Source organism: Myotis lucifugus, unplaced genomic scaffold (genome assembly GCF_000147115.1).
Source record: "Myotis lucifugus unplaced genomic scaffold, Myoluc2.0 scaffold_191, whole genome shotgun sequence".
NCBI classification, from domain to species: Eukaryota; Metazoa; Chordata; class Mammalia; order Chiroptera; family Vespertilionidae; genus Myotis; species Myotis lucifugus.
Window position 1 is genome coordinate 2,516,303 of NW_005871239.1, and position 22,527 is coordinate 2,538,829.

Genomic DNA, 22,527 nt, shown 5'->3' on the forward strand with positions numbered 1-22,527 from the left:
ACTCGAAATGGGTCAAATACCTTAATGTAAGAGCTCAAATTTAGAAAAGACATGGGATGAATTTTTGTGACCTTGGATTTGGCAAAAACTTGTAAGATAATTATATTTAAAAAGCACAAGCGCCGAAACCGGTTTGGCTCAGTGGATAGAGCGTCGGCCTGCGGACTGAAAGGTCCCAGGTTCGATTCCGGTCAAGGGCATGTACCTGGGTTGCGGGCACATCCCCAGTGGGAGATGTGCAGGAGGCAGCTGGTCGATGTTTCTCTCTCATCGATGTTTCTAACTCTCTATCTCTCTCCCTTCCTCTCTGTAAAAAATCAATAAAATATATTAAAAATAAAAAAATAAAAAATAAAAATAAAAAGCACAAGCAACAAAAGAAAAAAAATAGATAATTTGGATGTCATCAAAATTAAAAACATTTGCCCTAACCGGTTTGGCTCAGTGGATAGAGCGTCGGCCTGCGGACTGACTCAAGGGTCCCAGGTTCGATTCCGGTCAAGGGCATATACCTTGGTTGCGGGCATATCCCCAGTTAGGGGGTGTGCAGGAGGCAGCTGATCGATGTTTCTCTCTCATCGATGTTTCTAACTCTTTATCCTCTCCCTTCCTCTCTGTAAAAAACAATAAAATATATTTTTAAAAAAATTAAAAACATTTGTGCTTCAGAGGACATTATCAAAAAAGATAAAATATTTGCAAATCATATATTTAGTAAGGAATTTGAATCTAGAATAGATGAAGAACAACTTAATAATAAAAAGAAATAATATAAGTAAAAGATAGGCAAAAATTATGGATAGACATTTCTCTGAAGAAGACATGCAAATTTCCAATGAGCACATCAAAGGTGCTCAACATCATTAGTTATCAGGGAGATGAAAAATCAAATCCACAGTGCGATACTACTTTTCATGAGTGGGGATGGATATGATTAAAAAACAGATAAGTATTGGGAAGGATGTGGAGAAATTGAAACCTCATACATTGCTGGTGTGAGTGTAAAATGATTGTACTTACTACGGAAAACAGCCTAGCAGTTTCTTAAAAAGTCAAACACAAAGTTACAATTCAAGCAATTCTACTCCTAGCTATACATGCAAGAGAAATGAAACTTTATGTCCCCACAAAAATTTGTACATGAATATTCATAGCAGCATTATTCATAATAGCCAAAAGGTGGAAACAACCCCAATGCCCATCGAATGATGAATGGATTTTTAAAAATGTCATATATCCATACAGTGGAACATTATCTTATCTAATAAAAGAGTAATATTCAAATTGACCATCACTCCAACTCATAAGATGGCCGCCCCCAAGTGGTCACAAGATGGTCGGCAGGGGAGGGCAGTTAGGGGCGACCAGGCTGGCAGGGGAGGGCAGTTGGGGGAGACCAGGCTGGCAGGGGAGGGCAGTTAGGGGCATTAGGCAGGCAGGCAGGTGAGTGGTTAGGAGCCAGTGGTCCTGGATTGCGAGAGGAATGTCCGACTGCCAGTTTAAGCCCGATCCCACAGGGGTCCCGGATTGGAGAGGGTGCAGGCCAGGCTGAAGGACAACCCCCTCGTGCACGAATTTCATGCGCTGGGCCTCTAGTTAAACATAAAAAGAAATGAAGCTAATACACATTACAATATGGATGAGCTTTGAAAACATGCTGAGTGACGGTAATTAGTTAGGAAAGACTACATATTGCATGATTCCATTTATATAAAATGTCTGGAATAGGCAAATCCACAGAGACTAAAGTAGATTAGTGGTTGCCTAGGACTGAGGAAATAATAGGGGAATTGATAGCTAAAGGGTACAAGCTTTCTTTCTGGAGTGGGGGAGTGGATTAAAATGTTCTAAAATTAACTGTGGTGGTGGATGGTTGCAGAACTCTGTGAATATACTAAAAACCATGTAATTGTGCATTTTATTTTCAGTTTTTAAAATTTTCATTTGCATGGAATGTGCACTTCAGATGGGTGAATTATATGGGAAGTGAATAATATCTTAATTTAAAAAAATAGTTGAGGGGGAAAAAGAACCATAACTCTAAAACAGTGGTTCTCATACTTTAGTCAGCATTAACCCCACCTGTAATGTGTGATAAAAATGCAGATAAAAATGTTCTAGGCCCATCAAGGCATTAAAGGACATGAGGAACCTTTCCTGCATATTGCTAAGTGAAAGAAACCAGTCTGAAAAGGCTACATCCTGTGGGATTCTAACTATGTGATCTAGAAATGGCAAAACTATAAAGACAGTAAAAAGATCAGTGGTTGTGAGGTGTTCAAGGAGCGGGGGGAGTGAAGGAGAGTGATGAATAGGTGGAGAACACGGGATTTTTAGGGCAGTGAAACTATTCTGTACGCTTCTGTAGTGGTGGATACGTGTCATTACACATTTGTCAAAACCTACAAAATGTACAACACAAAGAGTGAGCCTAACATAAACGATGGACTTTAGTTAATAATAATATTCCAATGTTTGTCTATCAGTCACCACCAATGTACCACACTAATACGAGATGTAATAATAGAGAAAACTGTGCAAATAGAAGCAGGAGAGGGGTGGGGAATTTATACTTTCTGCTCAATTTTTTTTAAACCTACTATTCTAAACTGTTCTAAAAAATAAAGTCTATTAATTAACAACAACAAAAAGTTGTAGGCAAGCCAGGGGATGAGCCTGTGAAGTCGGGGAACTATACAGATAGGAATTGACGTTGTCAGATCAGGGGGACATTGTCATCCTGAAAACCAGTAGGTACTGTTCACTCTAGAATGCAAGAGGCAGGTGTGGAGAAAGAGAATGTCTCCTCATTCAGCTCCATATCGAGGCTGCTGAGCCCAGAATCGGCACCTCAGAGAGGTGATTCTGTACCAAAAGGCCATTCTGGGAGCTGTCACTGGAGGGGAGGGCTCCTGGAGCCCCCTCCGTCTCAGTATGCAAGTGTCACTTCAGCAACATAACAGGACATTAAGGTCAGAGGACGAGGCTCTTCTAGGAGGCAGAGTGACTTGAAATGGGATCCTGAGTTTGCTGGCTTGGGTGGGTGTCGGTTTGGTTTTAGGAACCTTAGATGGGGCACAGGCGTTGGGTGTCCGGCGAGGGGATTATAAGGTAGTGAATTGAGAGCATGGAAGTGTCACTTGATTTGAGAGAAATATGCACATCAGAGGGATGGAAAAGATCGTTACTCCCGATTTCTCATGGAGAGACCGAAACAAAAACAACTGGGAAAACATTCTTCACCTTGGAGTGTCCAGCCCAGCCCTTTGCTGGGGCGTGGGCGTTCCATCTGTGAGAACAGTGATGAGTGGAAAGAGCCTCCCAGGCCACAGAGGCCCATCCGACTCCAGGATCGTTTAGGGAAAAGATAGATCTCTGGTGTGTTTTTCCTAGAGACACACCAAGTAGGAGTCACAAAGGATCGGAGAGATCCCGCACACTGGCAGGTACAAGTTGCTAATTTGTCTTCAGAATCGCATATGACTTTTCCCTTTCACACCGCATCTAATAATAACAAGAGTGATAGCAAAGGATGTTTTACTTGGTGCCAAACACTAAGTACCTTCACGAATTAACTCGTTTAATCGCCACTACAACTTCAACCGGCAGTCGGGGGATTATTACCCCATTTTCCAGACTGAGTGGAGACATGAAGTAATTTGCGGGGTCACAGCTGGAAAGGGGGGAGCTGGACTCCAACCCCGGCACCGGCTCCAGAGCCCCCTCTCCACTCTCCAGGGCACTGCCCCTCCGCCTGGCCTCACTGGCCTCCAGGCTGCCTCTAATTTAGACCAACTTTTACAAGAGGGAATGCGTATTTTAACCCTTTATGTTTGCACCCTGCTTCATCCACCCCCACAGAAAACAGCGGTACTGTTTATTCTCTCCAAATAGGAAAAAACGGGGCGAAGGGGATGTTGGCGGGATGGGGATAGGGTGGGGGGAACAAAAGAAAAAGATAAACAAAAAGAAAACCTCTTTTTCTTTCCCTTCTCAGTGCATAGCATCTTAAGAATTTCCCACTTTTTCCAGAGGGAACGGCGATCTGGTCGGAAAGTCTGTGGACCGGTCCAGCCGTCCCTGATGTGGGAGCCCCTGGCTCCCCAGGGGTCCAGGCGGGGTGCTATGGTCTCCTGCTGAGCGCTGCAGCCACTGGCCCACCCCTTCCGTGTGGGCTGGCTGTCTCCTGCCCTGGCTCCCCTTTGGGGCTCCATCTGGCGAGTTGGGGAGACTTTGGGCAGAGGGCCCCGCACTGTTCCTTTAAGGAAAACCGCTCTTCCCTTCTTGATTAAATGAGAAAATGAGTTCCAGATCCCCAGTCCGAGTCAAGCTGTTTAAGAGGGTGAGGGTGAAATAGAAAATGTCTTAAGAAGGGCACCGCTGTTCTTTGCTTACTATAACAGGAGACAAGCGAACACGCCACGGGGAGTGAATAGCCATGAGGTTTTAGAGATGTACTTTTAAAATAACGCTTCTGAAAACCAAGTTTAGTAAATGGGGCCCAGTGCACAGAAGGGCTTTAACACTTGGTTTAGTGCTCTGCTGTTGTCTTCTTGAAGCACTTACTAATTTTGAGCAAAGGGCTCCACGTTTCGTTTTATGGCCAGTCTTGTCTGTGATGTATATTTTAAATCAGTTATATGTAATTGTGGGCATTTTCCCTCAGTTTCAGGTAGGCCGGTGTATCCTGTCCAAGTTTGCAAGTCAACTTTTGTGTTGCTTTCTTTCTCTTTATATGCCTAGGAGGGGTGTAAGCTCTTGTATACTCACTGATCTTTGCTGGGATGTGCCAGGGTGAAAATGTGATGCTGGAAAGCACTGAACAAGAAGGCCAAGCCTGAGTATTTATAAATTAAAACATTTCAAAGCACACATCCCCCTTTGGCTGGGTAGGCCGGGCATTTAGTACAGAATCTTCTCCTAAAATGGAGAAATAATCATGGGGGAGAGTTGGGCTCTTGTCTTACACGGGGCCTCCGGTGAGGACATGACCCTGTCATTGTTAACTGAAACACAGGCTGGGACTGACTCAGGAACTTGGTCTACGCTATTAAGTTAACCCAGCGACCACAGCCCCAGCACTGGGCTTCCCGTCCCATCTGCCAAGAGACCCGGCAGGAGGGATGAGGGGCGTCCAAGGATGCCTGCATGATATGGGGGGCTAGGCTTATGCTGGCAAGCTTAAGTTCATCAGGTTTAAAAAATGCTGGAATCATTTGTTGGTCCTCTTAGCAAAGTTGCTGTTGCTCTGGCCAGTGTCATTGAGGTGAACCAAGGAGAAATCCATGGCCTTCCTCTTTTTTTTTTTTTCAGGCCATAATATGGGAATCAGTACCATGAGGATATTCTACTGCAGGAACACACTGTGCTGTTTGTTATAAAGCAGATGGTGGGACTTTACCAGAAAGCAGGGGTGTCCCATCAGGGACTCAGCCAAGGCATCCCAGTTCACAGCAGAAAACTGGGAGAGTCCTAGTGTAGGCAGTGGGGCCAGGACTGGTGTGGTGGCCAGACGTCCTGAAGGACTGGGAGGAAGTCCCGTCTGTGGGGCAGGCGACAGCAGCAAGCACTTGGGTCCAGACTAGGTGGGACTGCCACCGTCAGTCTACGATGCCAAGATGCTGGCTTCTGGGGAAGTGAGGGAGCTGTTAAGAGCAAGACAAGACATGGAGTGTACTAAGCTGGCTGTCAAGACAGGGAATCAGGCACAGAAATCCAAGGCAGAAGCCCAACTTAGCATGACTTAGATGGAGCCCCAGTGGTAGCAGAGATGGCTTGGGTCAGGCTCCTGAAATCTTTCAAATCTCAGGCCAGAATTAATTCTAGGGATTGAGACAAAGATAAAACTTTAAGTGAAGAGGAAGAAGGAACACAGTCACTGGGAACTGGGTAGGCCTGCCTGGGGGAGTCACTTTTCACATGCATTGTGTTGGATTTTCTTTATTTTCTTCAGCGGTTCTAGCAGATAGAAGCATTATTTGTGTTCTTGTTTTATTTTATTTATTAAATATATTTTTATGGATTTCATAGAGGTAGTGAGAGATAGAAATATCAGTGATGAGAGAGAATCATTGATCAGCCGCCTCCTGCACGCCCCACACTGGGGATGATTGAGCCTGCAACCCAGGCATGTGCTCTGACCGGGAATTGAACCCTGACCTCCTGGTTCATAAGTCGATGCTCAACCACTGAGCCATGTCAGCCGGGCTGTGTTCTCATTTTATACTGGAGGAATCAGAAGTAAATGGAAGTGCCCATGGTTAATAGATTCATCCCATCTGGGTGTTTGGGGCCCTTTCGAACACCATCATCTCTGTGCCCTTGGCTTAGACTGGATAACTTTATGGAGTTCCTTTGGTTGTGGTTGTAGCAAAGTGGTGGAAAGCATGGTCTCTGGAGCCAGACTGCCTGGCTTTTTATCCCAGCCCCATCCACCTCTTCTGGTTGTGTGGTGGTGGGTGGGTTACTTCCTACAGTGTAGTCATGAGGATTTCATGGGCTGGGATGTAAAGGGTTTAGAACAGTGCCTGGCATATAGTGCTCAATAAGCATTAATATTACGTTGCATGTAGAAATAGAATTATTTAGGGAAGATTTCAGATGTTAACAGTCATCACTATCTAGGGGGTGGACAGGTCCATGGCAGGGTTAATCCTAAAAAGTAAACACTGCAAAAATCATTCCTCTTTATTTTGTAAAAGCAAGATTTTTCTCATGAATTTTGATTTATAGTGAATTTTACTGAGAGATTGCCCAATTTATGAGCGGAAATTTGGGGTGTGAGTCCTTGTTGTCCCACTTCCTGGCTTTGTGAGCTCGGGCAATTTTTCCAATAGCTCTCACTTTCCTTATCTGGGAAAATTACCAATAATGGCAATGACAACCCAGCTCAGAATTACCCCAAGAATCACATGAGATGATAGACCATCTATCATAATAAAAGGGTAATATTACTAATTAGACTAGACGTCTTCCGGATGTCATTCTGGACATCCTTCCTGACAAAGCTAGGGCTGGAGGGAAGCCAGCTGGGTCCCGGTACCTGCGGGCAGCCCAAGGGAAGCTAGCCCGGGTCCTGGCTGGGTGCCTGTGGGTGGCCAGAGGAGGGAAGCAGCCTGGGTCCCAGGTGCCAGAGGGAAGCCGGTGCCAGCAGCCAGGGGAAGGAAGACCTACTCTTGGTACGAATTTTCATGCATCAGGCCTCTAGTTTTTAAATAAAAGGATGCCATGTATTGGATATTTTTAATCCCTGGACACAAGCCTACTATAAACCAGAAAAGGTTAGTTGTCTGTAAAGTAGGCAAAAGGAAGTCATTCTGGAATTAAAAATCACCATACAAATAATGCAGCCTAGCTTTGGATATTAAAAATTTAGCAGGTTGCCATGTGGGCCCCAAACACAGACAAGTATACAGTTAGTTGCAACAAGTCTTGGATCTCCCTCCTGTGCCGTTCTCGTAACAGCCAGATTGTGCTTTTATTTCCTCTCTACCCACACAGAGTACGCAACCCCCGTGCCAGTGAATCCTTGCTATGATGGGAGTCACACATGTGGCCCGACAGCTCAGTGCTACCCGGGGACAGGTGTGGACTACACCTGCCAGTGTGCACCTGGGTACCAGGCAGATGGACGGAGTTGCATGGGTAAGAGCCATACTCTGTGTTCTCGCGTGGAGTCATCAGGCACTATGTTTTTAAAAGACAAGTGTCTATCTTCTTAATGATCTCTGTTGACTCATAAGATTAGCAGCTGTTAATCTAAAGACAAGGATTTAAAAACTAAGGTGTGTGCTGGATAGTTTGAGAGGACAGTTTGGAGGTGGGTATTTGGGGACGGGACTGTGAAAAGAAGACCTCTATTGCAATTCCTGGATATTCTGAGTTTTTAAGCTTTGTAATTTTAAACCGGTATTAAATATTTCTTACACTTACTAAGCAGTACATTTTTAAACCGGTATTAAATATTTCTTACACTTACTAAGCAGTACATTTTCTGGTGGTTTTTTTTTTTTTTTTTTCAGATTTCAGACATTGTGTTTCTTTCACCTATTATGTCCCCAAAAGTATCAGTAGAAATCTCTTTACATTTTAAAAGAAAATTTGTTGCAGTGTGGTTTTCTTCGAAATGTTCAGTATTTTTTAAACATTCAAAAACTTTTCAGAATATTTGTTCAAAATACATCTCCCTGTGGCTTATGCTTGAATGACTTGAAGTATTATTTATGATCTGCAACATGCATCCGTATCTGGTGCTTAAAATCCTGCATTTCAACTCCTGTTTAGTCCACCAACTGTGAGTCCCCTTGAAGCCTCATTGTGGTGAGAAAATACTGAGTTTCCAGACCTTTCACCTGTGGGACCCATGATTTGAGCAGCACTTTTCGGTTCTGATTTCTTCCTAGATGTAGATGAATGTGCAACTGGCTTCCATCGCTGTGGCCCCAACTCTGTGTGTATCAACTTGCCGGGAAGCTACAGGTGTGAGTGCCGGAGCGGTTACAGGTTTGCAGAGGACCAGTACACTTGCGTCTGTGAGTCCCAGAGTCATTCCTCTTTTTGGCCAAAATGATGCTGAACCTGGCTCTTTCATTCATTAACATTTCCATTTCTACTGTATGGTTTTTCTAGAAAACATAAAATTTACATTAAAATAACCCAAAGCTATGGCTCAGTTCGGTTCTGGGTTGTTTGTTTTGGTTGCTTTGTTGTTGTTGTTTTTCTCTAAAGAGACATTTTTGGTGTTGAGATATTGAAGGATGTTCACTTCAGTTGGGATTCCCGTGTGTCTGGTATTTGGTCCAATCATGTAACAAGACTATGAACCTCTTCAATAAATAATAACAGCTCCAGGTAGAGGTCAAATATGTCTCAAATTACAATGAAATAGATCTGTAATTCAAAGATGCTTTTCCCACTTGACCAGACAAAGCATTCCATCTATATATATAAAAACCTAAGTTTTTTATATATATTACGACTGGATGACCAGACAACCGGATGACCGGCTGATAGCTATGACTCACACAGACCACCAGGGGGCAGATGCTCAACACAGGAGCTGCCCCCTGTGGTCCCACCCCCCAGTCAGCCAACCTCCGCGGTCCCTCACCTCGGCCGGCCTGCCCCGATTGGCCCCTTGGCCCTGATCGCCGGCCAGGCCAAGGGACCCCACCCATGTGTGAATTCATGCACCAGGCCTCTAGTCTATAATAAAATACCATTTTCTAGGGTTCACCCCCCAAAAAAAGTGGATCCAAAAGAACTAGAATTCCAAATTCATCCCATTGCTAGATGATATTAAAGAAAATACACTTTTAAATCCACTGTTTTGATGATCTTCATGCCTAGTGCTTTAACCACAAACCCAGACCAGCATTTCTCAAATTTTATATGCATACAAACCATCTAGTGCTCTTATTAAAATTCAGATTCCCTGGCTCTGGGATGGGGCCTGAGAACCTGCATTCTTTATTAGCCTTCAGAAGTCCCAATGCTGTTGGTGTGCCGATCGCGCTGTGAAGAGCAAAGCTCACCCATTTGCAGGCCTGAACTCTTGAACATCCTCGCCTTCTTCTCTTTTTTAGTGATTGCCCCACCACCCAACCCCTGTGAGGATGGCAGCCATACCTGTGCTCCCACTGGCCAGGCCCGGTGCGTTCACCTTGGAGGCAGCACCTTCAGCTGCGTCTGCCTGCCTGGTTACACCGGCAACGGGCACCAGTGCACCGGTGAGTACCTGCGGGTCAGCCTCAGTGACAATGGAAGGTCCCCTTGGATACATATCCCCACATAGGGAGGACCTGGTTTAGAAAAGACCCCTCCTTTGACTCATACAGCTTTGGAATTGCCAAAAGAGAAAGAGAAAGGGTGTCCTTTGAGTCAAAAAGAGGGGCCAAGGGTGGATCTCCCTTGGCTTGGATTGGTGGGCATGTATGGTTGTCCGTGTTGGAGACGTGCCTTGAACACCAGGAGCCACTGCCGGCTTGTAACCTTCTGTGCCTTGGAGCCTTGTGTGGGCTGGAGGGACTTCGAGACAGTCATTTAGTCTCCTGTTAGGATGCCGGCTTCTTTCAATCTCTTTGGTTAATGACCTAATTTAGCACTTTCAGTCATGCTTAATTTTTAGTTGCTATTCCCCTGCTTCAAGTAATATTTTAAGCAATATCGGAACATGCATATAATTCTAAGTTTTTCCCTCTCTTCTCTCTGTAGAGATAGATAGGTAGGTAGGTAGGTAGATGAACTCCACAGATATGAGGATATTAACACTTTTATATAAGAGTCCTCAAAACTTTTCTCCCAGAAACCTAACTACCATTAAGACTTATAAAATCAATAAGCCAGAATGCAGGACTAACTGTTCAGATTTAACTTAGAAATAATGTGTGAGGCTGTTTTTGAAACAGTAGGCATAACACTCTGGGTATAAATATTCATGGAACTGGGCTTAGTAGTGGTTTCAGCTAGAGATTGTTCGGTGTGAATCTACATAATCCACCCAGTAGCATGTGATTGAATTGAAATTCAATTTCATGCTGCCTGTCCATCAGTGACACACAAATTATGGGAAGGAGAGGATGGTGGGAAGAGGGTTTGGAATGGGAAAAGGCCTCTCTTGGGAACAGGAACCTGAGAGGCAGGCTTTCCCCCTCTCCTCGAATTGCTGCTTGCATCTGCCACCGCACCCCTGGGCCCACGGAGCGGGGTGCTGAGAACTGCCTTGTAACTCCTGGGAGCTCCACAAAGAGCTAAGTAGCCCGGCCCTCTCCCTCCTCGCCAGAGGTTTGATTCTCATCCTTCTCCCTTTCCTTCCGCTTTGGTTTCAGCAGGACAGGCTGACTGGACCAGCAGACACAACCATATGTTATTAACAGACGATGTGTGTCAAGGCAGCTCAGCCCTCCTCTCCTTTCCAAATGTGGAGGGCAACTTAGTCTCTTCTGAATCTTGCTGCCTAATCAATTAATGTTTCCTCTTCTGTCCAGAAGCTCTGTTTATATGGTTTTCTTGACAACACAATTTACATTGAAATGACTTAAAGCTGGGTCTCAGTTCAAGCCTGATTTCCCCAACCCCCTGCAAAAACAACAAAAACCACCCCCAGATTTAGACAGAGCTCACGTGTTTCTCAAGTGAGAATGAGGTGCATTTATAATTCACAGATGCTTGTCCCACTTGACCAGCCAAAGATCTCTGTCTAGAACAGTTAGGTTCTTTATAGATGGGGTACCCTCTCCAGGCTTGGGGGGTCAGGGTGAGGAGCACAGACTCCTTGTTTATGTCAAGCCCCACAGTGGGAATAATACTTTGTCCACCCTTGTGGAACTTATGACTCAGTTCAATTTAACACACTACTGGTTTGAGAAATGAGAATTCAGAGAGAAAAAAAACCTTGCCAGAATTTCATATTCAAACATCTGGCTGCTCAGGTCAGCTGAGAGGGTGCTTATAAAGTATTTAATTTCTTGGGTCTTTGGTTTAAAGCAAAGCAGTTGAAATTAATTGCAGCCTAGATGTGAGGAATGTTAATCATCAGAATGTTAATTGAGGTTAGATGTGCCTTTGCCCTAATCCCTTCTACAATCATTCTCTCCCCCTTCTTTTAACTTCTAGCCCAGTGCCAGTGGTTCTCAATCTTCTGGCCCTTTAAATATAGTTCCTCATGTTGTGACCCAACCATAAAATTATTTTCGTTGTTACTTCATAACTGTAATGTTGCTACTGTTATGAATCATAATGTAAATATCTGATATGCAGGATGGTCTTAGGCGACCCCTGTGAAAGGGTCGTTCGACTGCCAAAGGGGTCACGACCCACAAGTTGAGAACCGCTGTTCTAGCCTATCCTGTAAGACTTTGCTCACCTCTCTTGTTCTCTGCTTTTAGAATTCTCTCTGGGACCCACAAATTTAAAAACATGCCAGATAGATCAGTTACTTCCCCAGTGTGTTAACTATCTATTGCTGTAGAACAGACCACCCCAAAATGGGGCAGCTTAGAACAATACACATTTATTGCCTATGGTCAGGGTCCTGCCTTGGGTGGGTCCTCTGCTTTAGGACCTTCACAGGGCTGCAGTCAGGGGGTCTGGCAGGCTTGGGGTCTCATCTGAAGGACCAACTGGGGAAAGAGCCTCACATGGTTATTGCAGGATTCAGTTCCTTGAGGGACTGATGGATTGAGAGCCCCAGGTCCTTTCTGGCTCGAGACAATCAGTTTTTTGCCACACAGCCCTCTCCAACAAGGAAGCTGACTTCATCAAAGCCAGGGGCAGAGACGGAAGTTATAATCACAAAATGTCATCCCCTCGATATTGCTTTTGTGTATTAGTTAGAAGCAAGGAAGCAAGTTACTCAAGTGAAGGGGATCATACAAGACCGTGAATACCAGGAGGGAAGAGAAATCTTTGGGGCCATCTGAGAGGCTGCCTCCTAGAGTCAGTTACCATGTGGTTGCCTTCCAAGCTTTCAGACTGTGGTAGTAGACAATGAATTATCATTTTCCTAAATACCCATGCCATACCTAAGTCAGGCTGGGCTAATCACAGAGATGACTTGCAGGACACGTGTGTGAGTGTGTGTGTGTGTGTGTGTGTGTGTGTGTGTGTGTGTGTGTGTATTTTAAGGCATGTGTCCCAGTGGCCATAGAGATAAATAGAAAAAATACAGAAAATAAAGATAAGGGCTTGGTTTTGTGGAGAGCATGCATTCTTAAAGCACACCTTTTTATTCTAGCAAACTAGCAATAAAAGGGTGTGTGCTTATTTTCTCCAGGTAGTTTGTTAAAATCCTGGTTCCCTGGAGAGGCTGCACTTGGCTTTAGGTTCTCAATCTAGTCTGAGTCACTAGCAGAAACCATTTTATCCAAGTTGAATTAAATCATTCCTCAGCCCTGTGTTGGATCAGCCCTGTGTTGGTCTCAGTCCTGTGTTGAATCAGATGTTCTTCAGGCACATTTGTCCTTATAGAGCCTTGGCCATTTTGCCGGTGCAAAAACAGATTGTCTTGAGTTGGACCTTTCCAGGGAGGAGCAAGTGTGAGTTGAGGAGATGGGATCCAGATGGCCCATCACCCAGGGCCACCGCTGCTCAGCAGGGCCAGGAGAGGAGGTGCTTAGATTATTGTCACAGGTTTTCTGTTCTAAGGATATGCTATTGAGTAAGGTAAGGTAACACTGGTGCAGCCACAGGAGAAGAGAACAAGACTTAAAAGGAGGAAGTTTATTATTCTCATAGGACCAGAGAAGAGTTCACCGTGTGCCATGCAGGGCCACAACCAGAAGGATGCTTGACCAGATGGGTGGGGAGTGAGAACTTGTGGGCCCTTACTGGGGGTCTGGAGTGGGAGGCAGGTTAATTGGCACCGGGAAATTTCACTGTGGGTTCGAAAGCAAAGCAGACAGAGGAGTGAGGGAAGGAGGGAGCTAGAATCCATTGGTTGGGTTTGTTTTGAAGGGATTTCAGCTGGTTTTGGGTGTGTGCTTAGAATTAGGGCAGTGAGAGAATGTGGAAGCACCAAAGCATGAAGTCAAAATGGAGGATTTTCAACACATTCTCCAAACTGTTTTTTGCCAGCTTAATAGATGCTGGAAAGGAGAAGTACTATCTGCTGAGGCTGCGCCACCCTGTGCTATCTGAGTGGTGAAGGAGCTCTACCACGCCTTGCACACTGCTGTCATGACCTCGGTGTTCTCACAGCCCAAAGACCCTGACAGTGATTGTTCGGCATAAACCTCCCCCAGGGGTACAAGGAAAGCCCCTCCCTTGGCAAGGGGCTGGAAATCTTTCCATACTTTCTCTCCTGACACCCTGTGAAATAGGGAAGAGTTCTTCTCCTTACAAAAGCCCCAGTTACCCCTGAAGCCCGCAGTGTTGGCCCTCCTGAGGGAACCACAGCCTGCTCTGAGCTCGGGACGTGGAGTGGCTGACTGGACGTGGTGTAAGCTCCTCCAAGGAGGTGGCATGGACTGTGCTCCAGGGAGCCTTAACCTTCTCCAGATTTGGGGGGATAAGCGTTTCTCACTTGTGATGCTTTTAGTCTCTTGAGGGACTTTTCCCTGTTGGGCATTTATTGCAGTTCCTGTCTCCCCAGGACTTCAGTGTCTGCGGGGGGGATGGCTGCTCTTTTAGGTCTGATCAGAATTCTAGACCGTAGGCTTAAAGAACATAGGTAACTTGGTAGCTCTGGGGAGTCCCCTCTGAGTTCAAAACATAATCACAAGAAACTGATCCGTGAGTTCTAGAAATAGGCCGTGTCTCAGGAATTCCTGCTTCCTGCCATTGCCGGGGTTCCGGTTACCAGGAGAGTACTTTTAGCATATGTATTCTGAATAGCTTTCATTTCCTGCCTTTGGCGGGACGTTAATTTTTACAGCTTTGGTTCATAGCCTCTTCCAGGCCCAAGGAACTGGATGGTCACCAGCTTTGCCCAGCTGGGGATTTGACTTGTGCTTTGGAAGAGACCATCTCAAGGATGACTAAATTTGACAACGTGCAGCTCCTACTCATTACATTGGAGAGAAGGTTTTCCTTGTAATTGTTTTCATTTGGTTTACTTCGGGTTAACTGAGGAGCTCACCAGAAAACCTTGTTTCTAACTTTTCAGATGAAGTTATAACTACATTTTTGCCTTTGCAGGTGAAAGGAAGTTGACCATGGAGGCCGATTGCTCATCTGAGCAGAGCCTTTCTGGGTGGCATTAAACTTGGTTGTGTGGATCGTTGAGGACTTTTTTGGACTACAGGGAGCTAATTTATGTTGACTAACCTCCCCTGAGACTGAGGAATGCTAATTTGCTAATTACAATGGAAGAGATTCCTCTCCTGTGAACAGAAGGTCTGTGTTGCATGACCAGTGTGTCTGCTTGCTGGTACCGGGACAGGAGTGGCTCAGTGAGAGTGTGGTCACAGGCAGGGCGGCGCTGATAACCCTCGAGGAGATTCCATCTGGGTCCCGGGAGGCTGGGTGAGGAGCTACGTCTGTCCTCAGCCAACTCACATCCAATTCAGGCTGTAAGTCTCTGGCTTCCAGGTCCCATGAGTCCCCACCCTGGGTTGTACCAAGTTGTTGCAGTTCACTTCTGGGATTCCTGTGTTCTTGGTGTCACACTGATCTTCCCATCCACATGTTTCCTATTTACACGTTTTGAAACCAGTTTTTGGATGTCACTGTGGATGTGACTATTTTCAGTGGAGCCTTGATCAGACCTACACCCTTAGCCTCTCTTAACTCTCAAAGACTTCCTGTCTGTGAAGACAGCTTATCTCAACCACTGGGCATTGGTTTTAGCAGACTCTCAGAGATGGTTTTCTTTTTTGCTATTGTCCGATTTCAGTAAATAAAATAGGAGGACTAGAAGTTGGCTTTTGTTTGAAGTTTCAGGTTGTTGTAGGTTTCAGAAATAGGAAAATTTTCATGGTGCTGTGTAGTAGAGTGTGTGTGTGGTGGTGGGGTTTCTGAATTATTTGTACTTTGTAAGCCTGATAAATTTAGGTTTCTTAATGTGTTGTATCGAAACCTCTGATAATTTTTTCCTATACTTTTCTATTCTGAAAGTGGAAAGCAAAGAAAAATTTCTGATGAATTGGGCATTCTAGACGGTAGGACTCTGACTGGGCAAGACTGTATGTGCTTCTAACTTTGTTGAAACCTCATTGGGCTTCTCTGCATCCATAAATCAGTGCCATAGGGACATGGTGCCAGCAACAAAAGGGGAAAACCATTGTTACATATGTTTATTGTAGTGTTACTGAGAGGAATTAATGATTTATAGTCTGAAGGTTAGTTCGCAGGTAATAACTTCTTGGACTTCACTGTAGATGAAACTGCTGTAGAAATATACTGTAGGATCTATTTTTCTGAGTGACCACATGTTTAATTTCTACACTGAACATTTGAATGGACTAACACAGCCTTTGACCTTGTACTGTTAGGCGTACCTTTCAGTGTCAGTAATTTCTGCTCATGCCCAAAGGTCTTCTGAAGTTGATCCTCATGGTTGATCCTCCTGTACTAAAGGCCAGGTAGTAGCACAGATTGAGTGCAGTGAAGTCACATGCCCCCCCACCTCCCCGTTCTGACACTGCAGATGTTGATGAGTGCTTGGAGAACAGATGTCACCCCTCGGCTACCTGCTACAACACCCCCGGCTCCTTCTCCTGCCGCTGCCAGCCTGGCTATCATGGGGACGGACTTCAGTGCACACCTGGTAAGGGGGAGGCCAGATTAGGCACAGAGAACTAGCTCCTTCAGCACTATTTTTCTATAGCACTTCAGCCCACTCTGATTTCTCCAGGTAGGAGGCTGTAGTTAGTGGATCTTCAGGCTCTGGATATTTCCCAGTTACCACCAGGGCTTGGTTTGTTGTTCACAGCTATTCGAATTCTGGCAGGCCTGGGTGTGGCCCATCCATTGTCCTACCTATGAGCAGTTCTGGTTAACTGCCCTAATGACCTGCTTTGCCTTGATAAGTGCGAGTTAGAAGTATTGAGACTCAGGTTACTAAGCAGGAGTGCTGTGCTCTGGTGAGCTGGGCGCAGCCTCCCCTATGACTGCTCTGGGACTTGGTCCGAGGGGCAGTCTAGTGACAGCTGTTGACCTGGGGCTCCTCAGACTTAAACTCTGGACTCGGGGACAAACCGAACTGTTTCCTCCTGAGCCTCTGGGATGTTTGGACCAAAGCCATGGCTGCTCTTCATTTTATCCAGACAGCAACAGGAGCTAGAGGCGGACGGGAGGGGCCGCTTCACAGTACAGTTAGCCTAGGCACTTACAGGGCGGACTGCGAGAATTAGGGAGGTGTTGGGTAGTTAGTGACAGAGCTAAAATAAGAATCCAGGACTCCAAATTCCCAGTAACGTGCTCATTTTCCCACATTATGCTGCCTTCCAACTCTGGAAGAAAAAGCCTCCGACAGGAGACCTTGAGGTTGGCTCATAAAAGCGGGTGGGTAGCAATGCCTTTTATTCCTCCTCCTCCTGCTTGTGTCTCCTCTAACCCCGCTCTGAAGACTCCACCTCAGGACTGAAAACCTGTGAGCGTCAGCATCGCGCCGCCCAGGCTCAGCACCTCTACCCGGGCGTCAGGATCCACATCCCCCAGTGCGACGAGCAGGGCCACTTCCTGCCACTGCAGTGCCACGGCAGCACCGGCTTCTGCTGGTGCGTGAACCCCGACGGTCATGAAGTCCCTGGTACCCGGACGCCACCCGGCTCTAACCCACCTCACTGCGGACCCCCAGGTGAGCCAATCCAGAAAGAAACCTTGTGCCTGGTTAGGCCTGGGGCTTGGGGAGCAGAATGGCACTGGCTGTGGGTAGATTATAATCCCTGCCCAGACCACGCAGACTCAGGGCTGATGACCATCCTTTATGACACCATCCTCCTTCCTTCTAGGAACTCTCGAGTGATATGCACTCAGCTACATGCACAGTCACATTACAGGGGCATAGAGACATGCACACACGATATACGTGATCCCGGCATGCATTGTGCTCCAGCCTCCTGACTCCTGTCTAATACAAAACTCGCCTGCATGATGGGGTCAGCTTGAAGGGAGAGAATGGGTTCTACCCAATATTGAGATTGAGTGTGTAGGTCAGGCTGAGGCCACTGCCCTAGACCTGTTAGGGCAGCTTAGAGATGTCAGACCCAGAGGGTCTTGCCAGACCAGCTTTTTGTCCAAAAGAAAAATTGCCTTTCCCATATAACTGTCGCTTCACTTGGCCTTCTGAGCTACAGGAAACTGCCTGAAGGCTGTTTTAATAGCATTAGGAAACATAAGTATGTCATTTGTGGGTGGATCCAGCTAGTTTGCTCTGAGCAAATAACCCCAGCTCCCTCTAGCCAGCCCAACATGTCCATGGGGAAGTCACCATTGGCCCAGCTGCCTTCAAAAGAGAAGCAGGAACTTGTTTTATTAGCCCCTGTGATCTGAGATGCTGATGATAAACATGTCTGTTTTCATCGTCACTCCCCATCCGGATGGGGCATGGTTATCAAGTGCTCACAGTTTACGCCAACCACAGGTTGCCAAGGCAGGTTTCTGCTCCTTGCAGAACTGTTCAGAGATGGGAAGAACTTCATTTTTTAAAAACAGAAGAACTTGATTGTGAAGAACGTAGAATTTGGTGTGATACCGTTTCAGCCAAAGTAATTCCTCTATCAATGCGCTTGCTATATTCAAATATCCATTCTTAGTGTTGAAAAGGTTTCCATAAGTACTAGTCTTGGCTTTTAATGTATGTGAATATGAAGAACTAGAGAATTACTACCAGCTTTGATCCTTTTAAAATATTAATTATTATGGCCAGGACATTAGTGATTCATATAGGTAAAAATGGGTAATGCTTCATCTAGCTCAGCGATTGCCAACCTTTCGGACCTCACTGACCGCCAGTGGTCCATGGACCACTGGTTGGCGACCGCTGATCTAGCTGTTTCCACAGTGACACTCCTAGTTCCTATTTTTAGGAAAAGATTTTGCAGCCTCCTCCCCCCACACTGCCCCCCCCCAAAAAAAAAGAATACAAAGAAATCCCGTTTCACTCATGCCAACTGGTTCTGACTCCAGCTGGGATTTGAAGGAATCAGATGTTGGGAGGTTCCTTGGGGGAATGGTTCAGAATTCTGTTGCATTTACGAAGACAAGCATGTGTTAAGGACAGTGATTCAAAAGGGAGCCGAGAGAATGGGAAGTTCATCGCTAAAAGAGAGGCATGTTCTTTTGGGCACTCTTCCCTGTGGCCCAGACTTCCCTCTTGGCTGCCATTTCTGACTGGTCTCATCTACATAATGGAGTCAGCTTGAAGGGGGAGAGAACAGTTTCTGCCCACAATTTCAAAATATTTAAAACCCTGCCAACCAGAAACAGAAGGAAAATAAAGCCATGGTCAGATTGAGGAGCTTCATATAGTCAGGCATGAGAGGGATGCCCACGTGTGAGGGAGCGTGGTGCCATTTCCCAGGAGCTGACTGTGCTGTGTGTCCTCATTCCAAACAAAGACATTCCTCACTGGGTGGTCCCTGAACCAAGAATGGGTCCTCTGAGTTTGGAATGTGGACCAGTGGTGGTGTTGGGAACTTCTCCAGGGATGGAGGGCAGGCGTTTGAGAAAGCAGCACATCCCTCTCTGGGTTCATTGAGACACATCTGGGTGAGGAAATCAGTTTTTCCTTCTGCAGGAGGTCTTAACAAGAGCTGTGCTTCCGTGAGTCATGAGCGATGGTGGGTCTTGTAGTTGAGCCTGTTGGGTTTGAGCCCTGATTTTATTTCCCATCTTCCTGCTTTCCTAGAAAAATTGTAGATGTTGGAGCCCAACTATAGTGTTTCCAGCTTGTTCTTTGAAGCCGTTGGAGATTTTGATCAAAGGAATGACATGAAATGACTTGTTTGTTTGTTTGTTTTTTAAATATATCTATTGATTTCAGAGAGGAAGGGAGAAGGGAGAGATAGAAACATCAATGATGAGAGAGAATCATTGATTGGCTGCCTCCTGCATGTCCCCTACTGGGGATCAAGCGTGCAACCTGGGTATGTACCCTTGACTGGAATCGAACCTGGGACCCTTCAGTCCACGGGTTGATGCTCTATCCACTGAGCCAAACCAGACAGGGCTTGAAATGATGGTTTTAAAGGGACTCTTTCTGGCTCCGGGTTGAATTTACACTAAGGGGCAAGGAGGGGAGAAGCAGGGAAAGCAGCTGTGGCACGAGGTAATGGGGCGTGGACCAGGGTGATGGGGGTGGATGTGGGAAGATGTAAAGATATTTGAATGTATTGTGAAGGTACAGCTGATATATCTTGACATATGTGAGTGAGAGAAAGGAGTCCAGGATGGTTGGACCTGAGCAATGGAGAGGTGGAGGTGCAATTACTCATAAGGGAAAGTCCAGGGGCCCAGATTTTGTTAGTCCTCCTCTGAGATTTCTGTGATACATCCAAATGGCGGTGCCAAGTAGGCACGTGGCTGTCTCTTCTGCCACTATAGGCTGTGAGTGGCAGGAGATAAAAACAGGAGCAGCACTTTCTGTTTCAGGTCCTTTGGGCAATCCTCCCACAGGTGGCTGTGCTATAGGCTGTAACAGAGCCCTCTCGGACAGAGAACTGGTGTTTGGGACAGGACACGACGGCCCTGTGGAAGCAGTCTGGGGTATTGGGGGTAGAGAAACTGCTCTGCAAGAGAAGCTAGTGGAGTGTAAGCATGGTGGTGAGCAGGGAGGGAGGGAAGAGGGGCAGGGTGCTGGAGAAACATGGTGGGAAGGTGAAGCCTACTTCAGCTTTGAGATAATACCAGGAACAGCATGGCTAGACGACTTCCAGGAACTGGAGTGTCACTACCTCTCTGTGCTCCCGTATACCAGTTACGATAAGTTATGCTTTCACCAGCGTAGTCCTCCAGTGGACAAGTACTGAGGGCCGCATAGGTGGACATTCAGGAATGCTTTCTAAGACAAGCACTAGCCAGCCAGCCTGAAGATAACCCTCTCAGATGCAAGTCCTGGAGTTTGAAGCAAGTGGGAAAGAAGCAAAGATTGCTTTAAGCGTCATGTAGGCCACTGCGCCCCACAGTGTTCTGTTAGCAGAGGCCCTGGGCCTCTCCTCTCCAGAGTGAGCTCGCCCCCTTCCCAGGCTGAGTGAGCCCTGCACCTGATCTTAACCTCCTCTTGTTCTTTCCCGACGTGGTGGGGCCTTGATGGCAGATCCTCCTGGCCTGGGAAGATGGGAGCATCCAGAGGACCCCATTCTCCTGGTTCCTGTGGAGGACTTCTTAGAGCACTTGACTGCTCTGGTCTGTGTTCAGGGACTTGGCGGAGGCCCGCTAATGCACATGAGGAGGAGGGAGGCCAGGCGGCCAGGCTGCACTCTGTCCTTGGCTTACAATCAAAGGCTTTTTTGTCCCATCTGCTCAGCGCCCACCCAGAGGCCCCAGACCATGTGTGAGCGCTGGAGGGCAAACCTGCTGGAGCACTACGGTGGCGCGCCTAGGGACGACCAGTACGTGCCGCAGTGCGACGACCTGGGCCACTTCACCCCCATGCAGTGCCACGGGAAGAGTGACTTCTGCTGGTGTGTGGACAGAGACGGCAGAGAGGTGCAGGGCACCCGCTCCCAGCCAGGCTCCACCCCTGCATGTAAGCACCCGGGGCAGCCCTCATTCACCTCAGCGGCCTCTGAGGTTTCTCAGTCGGGAGGCTGTGTATGAAGGTGGGCAAACAAGGGGTTAACAGATCCAATGAGACAAGTCACTACTGTGTGGTGTTGATTTATAATCTGATCCACCCAAGATCCCAATTTGGACTTAATGTTTGATTTTGTCATTAGCCGTTTCTGTAACTAGAACATCTGGAACTCAGCTCAGCACGCAGTTACTCCCCTTCCCCAGCCCAGGGTGAAAGGGGACGCGTGTCACCGGGGGGCCCCAAAGAGAAGCTGACACAACTCTGGCTCTGGTTTCTTTCCTTTAAAAAGAAGAAAAAAACCCAAAAAACTGCTTTGTTCTGAGGGAGATGTGTTGTTGTCTTCCTCCCTAGTAATTGGCAGTGATTTACATAATTGATCCTTGAAAAAAAAACCCTAGAAATTAGAATTTCTTTAAAGGAACATCTGGAGCACATCTGTCTAGGTTTAAGAACTTTTGATGCTTTTGGAGGCTCTGGTCTATGGGAAAGTAACTGTTCTCTCTCCCCGCCCACCCTTGTTTCCTTTTCTCTCTGCTCACTCTTTCCCACGGCAGGTATACCCACGGTTGCTCCACCCTTGGTCCGGCCCACGCCTCGGCCTGATGTGATTCCTCCGTCCGTGGGCACCTTCCTGCTCTATGCCCAAGGCCAGCAGATTGGCTACTTGCCCCTCAGTGGTACTAGGCTTCAGAAGGACACGGCCAGGACCCTGCTGTCGCTGCATGTAAAGAGGATTTCTCGTGCGGGACGGAGCTGCATGGGGGTTCAGATCTGGGGAGGGGCCTGAGATGGAGGGAGGTTGTGGAGGATTTCTGAGCTGCAGTCTATCTTCATGGGCCTGACACCAGCACCACCGGAAGTGGGGCTCCCTGTTGCTGGGTCACGTCTGACCAAGGCTGCCGTCTCGTTGGTTCATGGGGTTTCCAATGCGTGGAAAGGGCATTTCAGGGTTGTCAGGATACTGAGGCAGTATGGTGAGCCAAGGGTTAACCCCAGGCCCCAGGGTGCTTTCAATGCCCCCTACATTTCCAGAGATCTAGAAATCACGATAGCAGTAGCTGCAGGGTGTGGTTCCGGGGGTCAGATGAGAATCCCAAGTGGAAATCCATTAATGACTGCCTCAACGTTACTCCCCTCTCCCCTCCCATTTTGGTTCTTATCTTTGGCTCCTTCTAGATGAGTTGGGGAGAGAGTGATGCTGGAAAAGGAGTGGACAGCTCTCCCTCGGGATGCTTGCCGCTTCCTGAGCCAGCCACTCCCTGTTGTAAGGCACTCCATTTCGGAGGAGGGACTCTTCTCTCAAATGGAGAAGAAAAGGGAGGTCACCAAAAAGGCAGGGCCACTTGTAGTGG

The 22,527-nt window shown here is 46.8% G+C and overlaps 1 protein-coding gene across 1 annotated transcript in view; it reads left to right on the top strand.

Moving 5' to 3' along the window:
• The window catches only part of NID2 (nidogen 2), a 63,673-nt gene that overhangs the window by 33,891 nt on the left and 7,255 nt on the right, over positions 1–22,527 (top strand). Inside the window, 7 exon segments of the mRNA XM_014462816.1 lie at positions 7,501–7,644; positions 8,403–8,531; positions 9,585–9,728; positions 16,085–16,204; positions 17,006–17,236; positions 20,906–21,127; positions 21,730–21,899. Coding sequence (XP_014318302.1) covers positions 7,501–7,644; positions 8,403–8,531; positions 9,585–9,728; positions 16,085–16,204; positions 17,006–17,236; positions 20,906–21,127; positions 21,730–21,899 — 1,160 coding nt within the window.